The sequence below is a fragment of the Physeter macrocephalus genome, chromosome 6 (assembly GCF_002837175.3).
Source record: "Physeter macrocephalus isolate SW-GA chromosome 6, ASM283717v5, whole genome shotgun sequence".
In the NCBI taxonomy this organism is placed as follows: Eukaryota; Metazoa; Chordata; class Mammalia; order Artiodactyla; family Physeteridae; genus Physeter; species Physeter macrocephalus.
The window spans coordinates 88,835,704-88,853,191 of NC_041219.1; the positions used below are offsets into that span (position 1 = coordinate 88,835,704).

The 17,488-nt window shown below is 38.6% G+C and overlaps 1 protein-coding gene across 4 annotated transcripts in view; it reads right to left on the reverse strand.

The window, feature by feature from the left end:
* The window catches only part of LARP4 (La ribonucleoprotein 4), a 69,096-nt gene that overhangs the window by 40,425 nt on the left and 11,183 nt on the right, over nucleotides 1-17,488 (reverse strand). For 3 of the 4 annotated variants that reach the window (XM_007120167.4, XM_007120169.4, XM_028491351.2), the window contains 6 exons: nucleotides 10,603-10,750; nucleotides 9,825-9,977; nucleotides 7,259-7,334; nucleotides 3,463-3,599; nucleotides 1,869-1,972; nucleotides 880-990 (listed from right to left, as the gene is read on the reverse strand). In XM_007120167.4, coding sequence (XP_007120229.1) covers nucleotides 880-990; nucleotides 1,869-1,972; nucleotides 3,463-3,599; nucleotides 7,259-7,334; nucleotides 9,825-9,977; nucleotides 10,603-10,750 — 729 coding nt within the window. The remainder of the gene's footprint in view (nucleotides 1-879; nucleotides 991-1,868; nucleotides 1,973-3,462; nucleotides 3,600-7,258; nucleotides 7,335-9,824; nucleotides 9,978-10,602; nucleotides 10,751-17,488) is intronic. The other variant, XM_007120168.4, reaches the window with a different exon arrangement.

Consider the following 17,488-nt stretch of genomic DNA (forward strand, 5'->3'; position numbering starts at 1 on the left):
AGGTGATCCCATTATGCAGGTGACAGGGAATGAAAAAGTAAAAATTTAAGACCTCAGCTACAGTTCACATTTATTGTATATTAAACTACTATGGATTACTACTGACACACACTCACAAAATTCAAAACACACCCAAAATATCACTACATATCAATTTTAAAATGGGTTCAGAGGGGCTTCTAAGATGAAGAATTTAAAAAAAAAATCAGTAAGAGGTTTTAAAATGCTATTATATAAATTTTTGTTTCAAAGGAATATTACTTTTCTTATCTTTAAATAGGCCATGATAACAATTAAGAGTAAAATCATTATGTCAAAATACCAAGAATCAGAATGGAAGTTATATATATTGTGGGCCTATTATGTAATAGAAATATTAACTACTGAGTACATGGTCTCTGATCCCCATGTTAATTTAAAAATTGTGTGTTAGGGCTTCCCTGGTGGTGCAGTGGTTGAGAGTCCGCCTGCTGATGCAGGGGACACAGGTTCGTGCCCCGGTCCGGAAAGATCCCACAGGCCACAGAGCGGCTAGGCCCATGAGCCATGGCCACTGAGCCTGTGCATCTGCAGCCTGTGCTCCGCAACGGGAGAGGCCACAACAGTGAGAGGCCCGCATACCGGGGGAAAAAAAAAAAAAAAAAAATTGTGTGTTAATTTTTTTACTGATAGAAAACAAACTGTTCTTAAATTGAAACAAAACAAGCTTTAAGAAGATCATCAAAAAGGAAACCAATTAATAAGCAAAACTAAAAAGGTGAACAAGGTTCTCCAAAGTCTTTACAAACATTACTGTAAGCACACATTTTTCTCAATTAAAATATACACTACTACTTTTATCACCAGGACTTCAAATCAGAAGAAAAGTTTTCTTCTCACCTGCTGTGCATCTGTGTCTGACTGGAAAGTGATATACCAGTTGCTATTGTGTGCAAATTCACAGCTTATCACCTTGGGGCAGTTTTCATTTTTAAACAAAGCTTTTACTTCCTAAAAAAGAAAATCTTCAGTTAACTCTAAAAATATATCAAAAATGGGCAGTTTTTTCCTCTTCATGTCTTTTGGTCCTTTCTATTTCTTTACTTAGTAACAATTTATGTCTTCTGCCCATTTTTCTGTTGAGTAGAATTATACTCTGAAACAAGAACATGCATAGTTATAGTGCAAATTTTGTGCATAATTTAGGGATGGAAGCTTATTTTATAATCAGCAAAACTGAAGTATTATTTCAATCCTAGTGGCAAGCTAAATTCTGCTTAGAGTAAAATCTTTCCAGTCCTGTCACTGTCCAAAAAGAAAGGTGTGGGTGGGTGGGGGGACAGTCCTACATTAACATTTTCTAGGTGCTAAGTATTTTTACGCATTTTCATTTAATCCAAATGTTCTGTCTACAATAGTCACAGACATGAACTGTGCACAGATATCTTGTTTTTCATAACTGATTTAATTAAAAACTAAAACTCAAAAAAATATATGGATTTAGAAAAAGATGATTATCAAAACTCAGAGGGATTTCCCTGGTGGCGCAATGGTTAAGAATCTGTCTGCCAATGCAGGGCACACGGGTTCGAGCCCTGGTCCGGGAAGACCCCACAAGCTGCAGAGCAACTAAGCCCATGTGCCACAACTGCTGAAGCCTGCATGCCTAGAGCCTGTGCTCCACAACAAGAGAAGCCACCACAATCACATGCACCACAACGAAAAGTAGCCCCCACTCGCCGCAACTAGAGAAAGCCCACGCACAGCAACGAAGACCCAATGCAGCCAAAAAAAAAAAACAAAAATAAATAAATCTATTAAAAATTACTGAAAAATAAAATAAAATAAACAGTTAAGAATATTTAGCTTTAACGATGCTAATGATTTACCTCTACTGGTGTTGTTTCCGGAATTTCTCTAAGAATTACAATACAACGCTTATGACTTGGTCTCACTTTCTCACCCTTCTCATCAACTTGCACCATGGGAGAAGCTGAAATTTTAAAGAAGTTTCATTCAAAAGTGTAAAAATAGTGATATTAATAATTCCATTAAAAAACTATTCATTTCAATTTCCAACTGAATAAATTAAGAGGCTAACATCTTAAAGAAATTAAGTTGTAGAATCCAAGATTACAGTTACAATAAAGTATCTTGAGATTGATATGCAGAGAACATTGTCCAATGTTATTCACTGTACCAATACTCAAGAGTACTTATTTTGTGACGTGGCACAGTGTTGGAGTTGAAAAGAAGCCTCTAAGGAGTATACAATATTTATATTTCATAGGGAACTTCCCTGTATACAATTACCAAATTCTTTATTTCAAGTAAAATCAATGTACTGCAGTAGCCAAACATTACTCTGGGGAATGTAATGAGCTTTGATATGTGAAAAAATTCTTCTTAAAATTAAAGTCTGAGAAACACTTAAAACCAAGAATTATATATAAATGATTACAATCTTTCTTTCAGATGCTGGTTTTGAGTTAATATAGAATGAAGGTAGTACCACAAACCAAAACTTTTATTTCTAGTCCCTTCAAAGGATAATATGTCACATCTTCCTGTGCAGGTAAGTAGAGAGAATAAAAGTAGTTGTTAAGGAAGAAGGCCTGTGTATAAGTGCTAGGTTTCAGCCCTTGGAGGTAGGAGATTCTGTCTCTTGGCAAATTCTTTAAATGTTGACAAGACTGGGTCATTTTAAGATCTTGTCAAACCAGATCAAGACTGGTTTGATCTGTACAAACCGATCAGAGATTTCATAAATGTTTTTATCCCTCTGACAATGGAAATCCCTACTCCCATGTAAGTCTATTACTAGACTTGCTTTATTTAACTTTCAAACATTTCAACAAATTTCAAAAAAATAGTGAAGATCCACCTTTACTCAAGTAGTTAACAAAACCTGTATAAGAGAGGTTACCAAGAAATGCTGATATAAGACACAAACACCACTAAAAATTCTTAAGCCTCAATCTAAAATATAAATTCTTTACCAAACTTTAGAGCAGTGTTTGTCAAACTGCAGGTCGCAAGTTTTAATAGGTTGTGAAAACAATTTTATAATAAAAGAAATGAACTCATTTCAAGCATTTAGTATTAATCTACTATTAACATTTCAGTTGTGTGTATGTAGCGTGTGTGTGTATTGGGTTGTGATATAAAGTTTACTTATTACTTTTGTTCAAAAGTTTGAAAAAGATTGCTTTACAGGGTGTGATAATGACACATATATCTTTCTAATAGCCCAGAAAACAGAGGTTTAATTGCTTATACTTGAGTAAATGGGTATCAAGATGAACAACCAAGGTACAGAACTGATATACAAGCTATATATGTACAAGTCAGTAAAAACAGATAAATTATTAGCACAGAATAGCAAAAAATATGCAGTTAAAAACAATTTCCTGCATGATCAGAAGTCAAAAGAATATTTAATCTTTGATTTTAAAAGTAAGCTAAAAGGTATGATTTACATACATCTCAACACTTCAAGAATTAGGTCAGGGTCTGTGGTCAGCTTTTTTATTTCTTCCATGTTGGCAACTGTCCAAATTGGGATGAACTGATCACTGTCCATTTGAGATATCAGGTAAAGATCCTTTGACAAATTTTCTCTGAAAGGAATAAGAGAAGCAACAGTCCTATAAAACAAACAAGTCTTAAAAAGCACCTAAAGAAAAGAGATGCCTTATTCACTTTTGTCACTAAACCTAGGAAAACAAAATTATGCTATCAGAAATAACACAGTTAACTATGAAAATATGTAATATACAACAGATATATTCTAACAACTTCTGGAAAGTTTCTGAATCCCCAAATACATTGGGCCCAACAGTTTTAAACAAGGAATTTTATGAAATTATACTGATGTGGAAAGAGGTTTAATATTAAAGTATATTACAAAATATTACATACAGTTTTGTTCCATCTTATAAATACCTTATCACTGATGTTAGAATATGCATATGGAGAAAACTAATGTAAACCATGAGTTGGATCATGGAGGATTTTCAGTTTCTTAATGTTTGCATTTTTTAATAGGTATGTTTGACTTTTTATTTAAATTTAAATAATAAAGTTAAAATAATAAACATAAAACATTTTAAATTAAGACAAAAGATTAGGATACATTTTTTTAAAAAAGAAGATACAAAGGCTCTATCTTACACATAAAATCTTGTTTAACAAACTGAAGGAGAATCAAATTCATGTCTTGTTATTTACATCAAAGCTTTGAAGCAGTCTGGTTATAAATAGCTAGAAATCTTTGCTTAAAAGCCACCTTCTCAATGACCACCCTATTCTGAAACCACCCAGGTACTCCTGATTCCCCTCTTCCCCTGCTTACTCTGCTCTACTTTTTTCCAGAGCACTTATCACTTAACACACTTCTAAGCTGCTTATTTATTATGTTTATTGTTTTGTCTCCCCCAGTCAGAATACAGGTTCCACGAAGGATCTTTGTCATTCAAAATGACAAAGCCTTAGTACCTGGCAAAGAGTAGGGTCAAGGCCTTTACATTCAAATTATACTAAAATAGAGTAGTAATTACTTTTTAAGGTTACAATTGTCAACAAGTGGTGGTTATTTGTCTTGGGGGAAAAAAGAATAGAGAGGATAACAGTAACAGTTAAACTCACTTCAGCATAAAAGAAAGAACAGGGCTTCCCTGGTGGCGCAGTGGTTAAGAATCCACCTGTCAATGCAGGGATCACGGTTTGAGCCCTGATCCGGGAATATCCCATATGCTGCAGAACAACTAAGCCCGTGTGCCACAACTACTGAGCCTGCACTCTGGAGCCCATGAACCACAACTACAGAGTCCACGTGCCACAACTACTGAAGCCTGGGTGCCTAGAGCCCGTGCTCTGCAACAAGAGAAGCCACTGCAATGAGAAGCCTGCACATTGCAATGAAGAGTAGCCCCCGCTCACCGCAACTAGAGAAAGCCTGCGCACAGCAACGAAGACCCAAAACTAAAATAAATAAATTTATTCATTAAAAAAAAGAAGGAACATACTAATCAACCAGATATTCTTTAAGAACTTGAAAATCAGACAACTCTAAACATAATATTTGCACAACTAAAAGGCTGTAGCCTAAGTCAACTCAGACTTTCAGCCAGTCTCTCCTTATAAAACAGTATGACACACCCTTAAAGAAACTACCTTGTCAGAAGTAAGTCAAATTAATAGATATATAACATCGAGGATTATGACTAATACCTAATATGTTCATGACTAATACCTAATATGTCTTAGTGGCAATTTTACTGAGCTACAAATGGCAACTGCCCAGCTGGTTTGAACTGTATCGTAGTTCTGAGTAGGATGTGATAGATCATGATAAGCCAGAGCTCATGCTGCAACAACTAAAAAAGCTTGGATAGATTACAAAAAAATCGTGGTTTTGGAGATAAAAACTGTAGAAGCTACAAGGACAAAATGAAATTCCAGAAAGATAATCTTTCTTTTCCAAGGATATCTGCAGATCCTGGACTAGAAAGAAACTAGTAGAGCTTTATTTTAGGCAGTTGCACAAGACTGGTATTATGAATTGGAAACTAAAGGAGCCCCCAATACACAGCTGATTTTCCTCCATATGACATTTACTGAGTTCTAAGGAGGAAGATGGAAGGCTGGGACCCTGAAAGATGGAAGGCTGAAAAAGCACAGTAAAATCTTTGTGGTCTTGTGGAAGTCCCAGTAGAAGAAGGAACCTTGCATCAAACCTAAGACAGAAGACATTTGCCAGATTTTGAAGTTGTACAGGGTAAGAGGCTAAAGAGCTCATCTCAAACCTCTGAAGAACAGAACTAAATTTCCCTTGGTGTTTCACGACTGAGGTAACAGAAAACTGCCAACTTCTAAATCAAAAGCCTAAGAAGGTCACGCCTATCTCTGAGGTCATACCTCAGAGATAAATCAGAGATCGATCGAGTCTAATTAAAGTGGCTGCTCAGCCCTGACTCAGCTCAATCCCTAACTGGACTGAAGAAATCAATCTGCTTCTGCTTACGAAAAGAAAGCTCAAATCTTGTCTAGAAAGAAAAATTATGGCACTGCAGCTTTCTAGTTTCTTTTATATGTAGCGCCAAGCATATGTAGTGTCCAAATTATAATCAAAATTTATAAGACATGGGCTTCCCTGGTGGCGCAGTGGTTGAGAATCCGCCTGCCGATGCAGGGAACACGGGTTCGTGACCCGGTCCGGGAAGATCCCACATGCCGCGGAGTGGCTGGGCCCGTGAGCCATGGCCGCTGAGCCTGCTCATCCGGAGCCTGTGCTCCGCAACGGAAGAGGTCACAACAGTGAGAGGCCCGCGTACCGAAAAACAAACAAACAAACAAACAAACCAAAAAAAAAAAAAAATTTTTAAGACATGCAAAAAGTCAGGAAATTGTGACAATCAAGAGAAAAAAAAACTCAGAAATAAAAGCAGACACACAAATGATCCAGTTAGTAGGCAAAGATTTTAAAATAACTATGACAAGTATGGGAGACAAAATGAATTGCATCATAGGCATAACTGACTAGAAGGGTCTTGTTTTCATAAAACTAGGGCCTGTACTAGACTATAAAGTCAAAGAAGAAAAAGGTGGAGAAGAAAAGGGAGATACTCAGGATGAAGAATCAATTAAAACTGAGTCAAGACTGTATTATATGTAAGGAAATAAAGAAGTCTATGATAAAATCCAGGTTTCTAGCTTAAAAAATTGGTTTACTGGTCCTCCTCCGAAAAACAGAAGGCATTACATTTGCACGCATATCCAAACTTGTTTATTTTGGGAGGGGTAGTTCTACATACTGAAGGTTTATACATCTAAGCTATAAATATACCTACACAATTCTTAATTCTTATCTGTAAATAAGATATCTTGAAATGTTTGCCTGAAGGAACTCTTTATTTAATAGAAGAAACTGGTAATATAAATTCTATACCCATCCACATATCTTATTAAAAATAACTCTATGCTCAAAGATTACAAGAGCAAACTACTAAAAACATAAAGAGAACCCTAAAAATGAATAAGATTATAGGAAAAATATCCAAGAGAAATTTCATTATCTTTCTACTGGGACTAGACCCTTTACATAACCAACTGGAGACCACATCTTTAAATCTAGTTAAGAAATATACTGAAGAATGATACCAAAATACATCACCAAAGGAAATTAAAACCATTTTTCCATTCTATTTCATAGGTATTTCACATCTACTAATCAAACAATTCAAAAAGGAGAAAGGTCAATTAAAAAATGATAGTGTACCGTGAGAAACAGAATTCTAATTGTTTCTTCAAACACTCTTTTAGTTCTTCTGTAGAAATTGCTGAGTTGCTTTCTCCTGATGGTAGAAAACAAGAGGGGAAAAGTTAATACCTAATTACCATAGGTAGTAAACTTTACATATTGTTTTCAGAGTAAGCCACAAAGTATGCACAAATTAAAATCACCAGAAAACTGTATTTTTATTCTTTTTAGAATTCAGATACACAAGGTCTACATTTTAACCTATCTATTCTTCTTTCTTTAGACAGATTTCATATCAGTTTTTAAATTACATATTTAATCAAGTAATTAACAAATCATCGGTAATACTAACAGCACTTGGATACCACATTGTAAAACATTACCCTAAATACTTTAAAAAATGTGATAACTACTTATTCCTTTAATGAAAACTCAAAGAGCAAAAGTAATAGTAATCTAGGGGCTTCCCTGGTGGCGCAGTAGTTAAGAATCCGCCTGCCAATGCAGGGAACACGGGTTTGAGCCCTGGTCCGGGAAGATCCCACATGCCGTGGAGCAACTAAGCCCGTGCACCACAACTACTGAGCCTGTGCTTTAGAGCCCGTGAGCCACAACTACTGAGCCCTCAAGCCACAACTACTAAGCCCGTGAGACACAACTACTGAAGCCTGTGTGCCTAGAACCTGTGCTCCACAACAAGAGAAGCCACCACAGTGAGAAGCCCACATGCCACAACTAGAGAAAGCCCACACACAGCAACGAAGACCCAACGCAGCCAAAAAAACAAATAAAAATAAATAAATTTATATACATAAACAAAAGTAACAGTAATCTAAATTTGAAGACAGGAACTACACAAAGTGGGATATATATATATATATGGCTCCACATCTGTACTATAGGTAGTAAATCTGATGTTAGTCACACTCCTTAAACTTCTATCTCTTAACAGGCTTGTTGTTGCCAAGGGGGAGGTGGGGGAGGGGAGGGATGGATTGGGAGTTTGGGGTTAGTAGATGCAAACTATTATATAAAGAATGGAGGGGCTTCCCTGGTGGCGCAGTGGTTGCGCGTCCGCCTGACGATGCAGGGGACATGGGTTTGTGCCCAGGTCTGGGAACATCCCACATGCTGCAGAGCGGCTAGGCCCGTGAGCCATGGCTGCTGAGCCTGCGCGTCCGGAGCCTGTGCTCTTCAACGGGAGAGGCCACAACAGTGAGAGGCCTGTGTACTGTAAAAAAAAAAAAAAAAAAAATGTTGGAGTTAAAGCATGATGCATTTCATTTTATACTATGGAAATCTCTAGTCTAATCTTTTTTGAAAGTCTTCCTGAAAGAGTTGAGGTAATGACAATCTCAGGCTTCTTGGCTTATCTTCCCATAAATCCTTCTCTCAAATTTTGAATATTGAAAAACCCCACTTCTATCTCTTAATACTCTTTTCATTGCTTAATTTTAGAGCACTATATTTTCCTGTAAAGATAAATTTTGGGCATGATTTTACCACTACTTTGTCTTACTATTCAAGATTCAAAATGATATTAGATATTAAATTAATTTCATTAAAAATGAAATAAGTACTCTATTTCTATGTAGTATATGCAACCCTTCTAATACAAAATTCATCCACCCAAATGCTGGCTAAATGAATAATAACTTCATTTAAGCTTTGTGTTATTACAGCAAACTTTTTTAAAATACCATCTGGTTGCCAATTCACTTAAACCAACTCTAAGTTCAAAGTAGCCAGTGGATAAGTATATTATAACAAGGAGGGAGCAAAACCTAACCACCTTAAATTATTATATGGAAATACCACCCCATTCTACTTCAGAAATCAACTTACAAGCTGACCGACCACAGAAATCTAATCCAGATATATATAATAAATAAACTGAGGACAAAGGTTTATATACCTTGACTAATGCCAGGGAACTAAGCAGTGATAGAAATGCCTACTCCCTATTACACTTATTTTCCAAAGAGACCCTTTAGAACTTAGAAAAATAAAGTTAGGTAATCAGGTTCTATAGTCTATCTTTAGTTTCTTTTTTCATCCATTTTAAGTCCAAGCAATTAATAATCCATGCTAATTAAATAAATGTGAAAAAAACGTATCTCACAAGTTGAACTGTAGTAGAACTATGATACAACACAACCTTTTTCTCAAAATTAATCCTTGCAATCTCACATTTATAAATGCATTTCACACCGACAAAAGTGATGGGAAAATTGACAGAACTTGTGTTGATCCCAACTAACAGATCAAGAAACTTGGACTCTGAAAGATTGTAATTTAGGTCTCTTTTAACTATATTGACTTTTTCCTTTTATCTTTAATTTCACACTTTCCTTTAATAAGATCTTTAAAATAAACATTCTTTTTAAATTACAATGTTCATGTTTGGCCATTTGAAAACAGTATTTATAAAAGTCACCTAATATTTCATTAAGATAAACTTCTTTTCAAATAATAAAATAGACTGATCAATGCCATGTTTACTAGAACAATGATAAAGAGACTGGAGGGGGGAAAAGACTAGCATACTGCATTCTCATTTTACCAATAAAACCATAAAGTTTACCAGAAACATCATATATTTGGTAACTCAGATCTTCTGGTCCCAAAATCATTCCATCAGTTGATTCCTCAATGCCTGTAGTAGTTCTTGTGGTTTCACAAGATGAATACATTACTTCATATTCCTTACACATATCATCCGCAAGTTCTCTATTACCTGTATTAAAGAAAACATACTGGAAGTGAACAGTAATTCTCTAAAATCCTATCTTTAGGCACTCTGGGCACAACAAGATTTTAAAGAATTCTAGCAATTGGGAAAATATCCACATGATTTTAAGTAAGAGTCCAAAGGAGGTAAGTTTGACCATTATGGATAAGCTAAAATGATTAACAATAGCTTAAACTTACATAGTACTATCTATATATAAGACAGCTTCATGTACTTTATTCACTTAATTCTCAGAAAAACCAATGCCAAAATTAATTGCTATTGTTAATGTTTTACAGATGAAGGCAACAAGCATGGAGAGGTTAAGTCATTTGCCTAAGATCAAACAGTGAGTAAAGAGCATTGGCAATGATGGTAGATCAAAACTAATTTAAAAATACCATATTGTACATGGGTTAAATGCTGAACCCAAAGATACAGCTACTGTCTGAAATTAGTGGCAATCCATTCGTACTGGAAATAAACGAGAATGGTATACAAACTACATGTTAAACATTTATAAATATATTTTATCAAAATAATCAAAGAATGTATTAAAAGTTCTATAAACTGGTTTGGCCGTATGTTTAACCAAAATGTGATTCAATCTGATGAAATATTTACGACTTACCCTCAGGATGAGACCCTGATGTGGCTGCTGTTTCATGCCAAGAGCTTTCAGTTCCATGAGTTACTGGAGTGGCATCAGTATTTCCTGGAGGTATTTCTTGCCATACTTTGGCATTAGGATTTAAGCCAGTTCCTTTAGATGTTACCTGCTAAATATTAAAAGGATCCATTTGTTAATTTTAAAAGTCAGTGCATTAAAATTATAAATGTAGACAAAACTTACTTAAATGTGAAGAAAATCCCCAGTAATATTATGTAATTTAATAATAAATATTAAATAAACAATATTTTTAAGTTTTTGGCTCAACTTGAAAATATAAACCTTTTTAAGCAGATGAACTTGAAATGTTTATATGTAAAATTTAGCTACCTATACAATAAAAACATATTTTTATAAAATACTATTAATATAGAAATACTGCTTTACCCCAACCTACTTGTAAGTATTATAAACTTTATTAAAACTATTCACATATCTTTGACGTTAGTGTGTGTTTGAGTACCTAGAACAAATTTTTGAGTTATCTACAGCAATTTTCCACAGTACATAATTTTTATTGCCATCTAAGCTGTGATAGAGTCTGAATGATTCTATAAGTGGAAATTTTTTCCCAAGTCAAAAACTGCATTCTGCCTTATGTTACAATGCATTATTTCATTTGTCCTGAAAGTGTATTTTCTTTTTTTAAATTTATTTATTTATTTATTTATCTTTGGCTGCGTTGGGTCTTTGTTGCTGCCTTCAGGCTTTCTCTAGTTGCGGTGCGTGGGCTTCTCATTGAGGTGTCTTCTCTTGTTGTGGAGCACAGGCTCTAGGCATGCGGGCTCAGTAGTTGTGGCTCGTGGGCTCTAGAGCGCAGGCTCAATAGTTGTGGCACACAGGCTTAGATGCTCCGGGTTATGTGGGATCTTACCAGACCAGGGCTCGAACCCGTGTTCCCTGCATTGGCAGGCGGATTCTTAAACACTGCGCCACCAGGGAAGCCCAGAGGATTTGTTTTCTTTCTGCTGGATGACTGCACAGTAAGACTACCAATCTGGTATCACTTAAAAATTCCAACGTGGGTTTCTGGAGAACAAGTAGTGGGAATTTTAGCCCTACTTTGCATCAAAGAGGATTTGTGGTTAGAATAAGACCCTTCCTTCCACCAACCCAGAGCCAAGGCTAAAGCTGACAAGTTTTCCTTTTCTCTGAGAAAGCTGTTTTTTGTTTTGTTTTGTTCTTTTGCGGTACGCGGGCTTCTCACTGTTGTGGTCTCTCCCGTTGCGGAGCACAGGCTCTGGAGGCGCAGGCTCAGCGGCCATGGCTCACAGGCCCAGCAGCTCCGCGGCATGTGGGATCTTCCCGGACAGGGGCACGAACCCGTGTCCCCTGCATCGGCAGGCGGACTCTCAACCACTGCGCCACCAGGGAAGCCCTGAGAAAGCTGTTTTTTCCCCTAGTTTATCTTGTGTTCTGTCTCTAAGCACTGCGATTAAAATCTAAGCTCTGGGCCACTAAGGATCAACAGATGCATTAGGGGCAGGCCCTAGGTTTAACACCTGCTTCTCTCTCTGGATTAGTACTTCCTGATTTTTTTGGTCTGAAGATTTCATTTGCTTTCTTACCAGCTTAAATCTCTGCTTAAAACATAATTTAAAAAAAATTAACCAACTTCCCAGTTGTTTTCCAAAACTCAAATTCATACTTCTTTAAAAGTACCAATACTGTCTTAAGAAAGCTAAATTGGGGACTTCCCTGGTGGCACAGTGGTTGGGAATCTGCCTGCCAATGCAGGGGACACTGGTTCGAGTCCTGGTCCAGGAGGATCCCACATGCCGCAGAGCAACTAAGCCTGTGCACCACAGCTGCTGAGCCTGTGCTCTAGAGCCTGCGAACCACAACTGCTGAGGCCCACGAGCCACAACTGCTGATGCACGGGCACCTAGGGGCCATGCTCCGCAGTGGGAGAGGCCACCGCAGTGGGAGGGCCGCGCACTGCAACGAAGAGTGGCTCCTGCTCACTGCAACTAGAGAAAGCCCGCGTGCAGCAATGAAGGCCCAATGCAGCCCCAAATAAATAATAATTTTTTTTTAAAAAAGCAAAATTGAAGAGAAATTCCAACAATTGAGAGGCAACTATGGTATAACAGACAAAGATCAAGTTTACTCTTCCACCCAGTAACTGTGCAATCACTGACCCCAGTTTCCTTATTTTAAAAAATAAAATGGGACTTCCCTGGTGGCGCAGTGGTTAAGAATCCAGCTGCCAATGCAGAGGACAGGGGTTCAAACTCTGGTCTGGGAAGATCCCACATGCTGCGGAGTAACTAAGCCCATGAGCCACAACTACTGAGCCTGAGCTCTGGAGCTCGCAAACCACAACTACTGAAGCCGGCGCGCCTAGAGCCCGTGCTCCGCAACAAGAGAAACCCCAGCAATGAGAAGCCCGCGCACCACAGTGAAGAGTAGCCCCTGTTCACCACAACTAGAGAAAGCCCACGTGCAGCAACAAAGACCCAACACAGCCTAACAAAATAATAATAAATAAGTAAATAAATAAATAAATAAAACCTTAATTAGGAAAAAAAGTAAACAAGCAAGTTTTAAAAATATATGTGTGTGTATAATGCCTATTCTACCAAAACTCCTTATAGTTTCTACACACCTTGGACACCTAACTTCATGTGTGTTGGTTACTACTTCCTCTTTCCCTCTTGTTATTTGTACATACTTCTATTTTGTTACCACTATAATAGTTTATTTAAGTAAGTGTTCTTTGCAACCAGGCAGTGGGTTCAATGAAGAAAAGGTAGAAACTGGGTCTTCCTCTTCTATTTCAACTATTAATATAAACCAGGCCAAGAGTAGACCTTCAATTGTCTATTTGAATGGAACAGTAGAGGCATAGGTGCAAAACAAAACAAACAAAAGAACTCAACTAATGTTTAGCTACTGTATTTACCCTTCTGATGTGCTAGAAAATCAGAGTTGATACAATCTTCCTTGTTTTCATGTGCCTGTTTAAAATGGAAGTCTTACATTGGAGTGGTTCTTGGCTTTTGATTTCAGGGCTGCTAAAAGCTTTTACAATAAACATCAAAACCAATAACAAAATGTCAAACGTAGCAAGGGAGCAAAAACATCTTTGAAGTAGCACCAAAGATGAATAACCAAAGCAACATCTTCGCTTAGAGATGTTAATTCACAACTACTTCATATCATTAATTAGCCCAGGGAATAGACAACCAATTTTCTTATAGCACCACCAGGTAGCCCCACCAGGACAGGTACCCAGGTATTATTTAAAAATCTCTAGGTATGTAATTCCTTGGCGGTCCAGTGATTGGGTCTCCACGCTTCCACTGCAGGGGGTAGGGGTTCAATCCCTGGTCGGGAAACTGGGATCCTGAAAGCCTCACAACGTGGCAAAAGAAACAAGCAATCAAAAACACCTCTAGGTACCAGTTTTTTCTTTCTTTTTTAAATATTTATTTATTTATTTATTTGGCTGCACTGGGTCTTAGTTGTGGCACATGGGATCTTCTTCGCGGCATGCAGGAACTTCAGTTGTGGCACGCAAACTCTTAGTTGCAGCATGCATGTGGGATCTAGTTCCTTGACCAGGGATCAAACCTGGGCCCCCCTGCATTGGAGAGCGGAGCCTTAGCCACTGGACCACGAGGGAAGTCCCTAGGTAGCAATTTTAGAATGCAAGTCAACTTTACATTTGCCCCTATGTAGACATGTAAACAGTGCATGCTTATCAGTTAGAATTCAGAATCCACTCTGGGTAAATTAAACAGAAAGGTAATTTATTAAAAGATAGTGTCACTGTCACTGGAAGGGCTGAAAAAAAAAAACAGATGAAAAGGTAACATCACTCAAAATAATGTTCCGGAAGTGCCCTGATGAGGAAAGCACTAACCCTGCCACCACCAAGCAGTAAATGCCAAAATTCAAATCCATTACAACTTTTATTATTACCAGCACCAATGCCACTTCTCCATTAGGAACTCAACCTTGTATTAACTCCACTTTAAGCTGACCACCTTTACTGCCACTTCTGTCTATAAAATGGAAGTTATGAATAGAACCCTCATTTCCCTACATTGTATATTTTCAAATAGAAGACATCTGTAGGTGTGGTCTGACTAGTGGCTCTTAGGTAACATGCCTGCATCCATCTAGATACAAGGGAATCTGGGAATTTGAGTTTTGACTAGTACGTTCACTGGAGAGGCCTAACTCATAATATGGGCATTTCTGCAAATGTAGAAAGCTACTGAAGAATTGGGAGGTCCCAAATATGACAAAGAGATTAAGGCTAATATTTAACATATAAGATATATTGTGCCACGTATACTTAATTTATAAATAAATACCCAATATTGGGGAATTATGATTAAAAAAACTTACCTTTTACTTACTGATGGAATGTACTATTTCACTGAGCATTTAATAATGACTCAAAATAATTAACTAGATGCCTTTCAGCAGCATACTACCCATAAATCTGATGTCTCCCTTGCTAATGGTGCCAAGAATAATCAAAGTGTGAGGTCTATGGCATATAGACGAGCAGTACTCCTGGGCATATTTATATTTTTCTCCAGCCTAGTTAAGAGTATACACTCTAAAAGATATTAATGTACAGAAGAAGACATATATAAGAATGTATATTGCAGCCCTGACCCCATTAGTGAAAGACTGAAAATAACTTAAATATCCATCTATAGACAAATGGTTAAATAAAATGTAGTATATTTCATAACATAGAATACTATAAAAATTTTTTAAAAAGGCCTACATACACTAATGTGGAAATTGCTCCAAGGTATATTATTCAGTGAAAATATTCAAGTTGCAAAACAATAAGCATTTTGTTTTTTATTCATATTAACAAACATAAAATCATTGTACAGATAAACATATTGGTATGTAAAAACAGAAAAGGTTTGGAAGGTTACTATTAACAATAGAACTGGGGACTTCCCTGGTGGTGCGGTGGTTAAGAATCCGCCTGCCAATGCAGGGGACGCGGGTTTGAGCCCTGGTCCAGGAAGATCCCACATGCCGCAGAGCAACTAAGCCCACGCGCCACAACTACTGAGCCGGCGCTCTAGAGCCCGCGAGCCCCAACTACCGAAGCCCACGCACCCTAGCGCCTCTGCGCCGCAAGTAATGAGCCCACACACTCCCACAACTACTGAAGCCCACACACTCTAGGGCCTGTGTTGCCACAACTACTGAGCCCACATGCTCCAACTACTGAAGCCCGTGCATCTAGAGCCTGTGCTCCACAACGAGAAGCCACCGCAATGAGAGGCCCGCACACCACAATGAAGAGTAGCCATTTCTCTGACTGGAGTAAGCCCGCCTGCAACAACAAAGACACAATGCAGGCAAAAAAAAGAAAAAAAAACGATAGAACTGCAAACTAGTAAGAGATCTGCCAAACAGGGAAAAGGTACAAAAACAAGCAGGAATAATTAATTGCAAAATGTCAATTTTAGGGAATTTCCTGGTGTCCAGTGGTTAGGACTCCACACTTCCACTGCAGGAGTCACGGGTTCAATCCCTGGTCATGGAACTAAGATCCCGCATGCTGCGCAGCATGGCCCCCGCCCCCGCCAAAAAACGTCAATTTTACCGGGACTTCCCTTGTGGTCCAGTGGTTAAGAATCCACCTTCCAATGCAGGGGACACGGGTTTGATCCGACTTCCCTGGTGGTGCGGTGGTTAAGAATCCGCCTGCCAATGCAGGGGACGCGGGTTTGAGCCCTGGTCCAGGAAGATCCCACATGCCGCAGAGCAACTAAGCCCACGCGCCACAACTACTGAGCCGGCGCTCTAGAGCCCGCGAGCCCCAACTACCGAAGCCCACGCACCCTAGCGCCTCTGCGCCGCAAGTAATGAGCCCACACACTCCCACAACTACTGAAGCCCACACACTCTAGGGCCTGTGTTGCCACAACTACTGAGCCCACATGCTCCAACTACTGAAGCCCGTGCATCTAGAGCCTGTGCTCCACAACGAGAAGCCACCGCAATGAGAGGCCCGCACACCACAATGAAGAGTAGCCATTTCTCTGACTGGAGTAAGCCCGCCTGCAACAACAAAGACACAATGCAGGCAAAAAAAAGAAAAAAAAACGATAGAACTGCAAACTAGTAAGAGATCTGCCAAACAGGGAAAAGGTACAAAAACAAGCAGGAATAATTAATTGCAAAATGTCAATTTTAGGGAATTTCCTGGTGTCCAGTGGTTAGGACTCCACACTTCCACTGCAGGAGTCACGGGTTCAATCCCTGGTCATGGAACTAAGATCCCGCATGCTGCGCAGCATGGCCCCCGCCCCCGCCAAAAAACGTCAATTTTACCGGGACTTCCCTTGTGGTCCAGTGGTTAAGAATCCACCTTCCAATGCAGGGGACACGGGTTTGATCCCTGGTCGGGGAAATGGGTTTGATCCCTGGTCGGGGAAATAAGATCCCACGTGCTGCAGGGCAACTAAGCCCACGTACCACAACTAGAGAGCCCACGCACCGCAACTATTGAGCCCACGAGCCACAATTGGAGAGAAGCCTGTGCGTTGCAACTAAGACCAATGCAGCCAAAAATAAAAATAAATAAAAATCTTTTTTTAAAAAGTCAATTTTACCTATTGAACTACTTAGTGCCATTTTGACAAGTATAAAAAGAAACAACTCACTGCTGTAATTCATATAACTTTGCTAAGAGTTGGCAATGTTTATCAAAAGCCTTAAAATTATATATTCTTGGGCTTCCCTGGTGGCGCAGTGGTTGAGAGTCCGCCTGCTGATGCAGGGGACACGGGTTCGTGCCCTGGTCCGGGGAGATCCCACATGCTGCGGAGCGGCTGGGCCCGTGGGCCACGGCCAC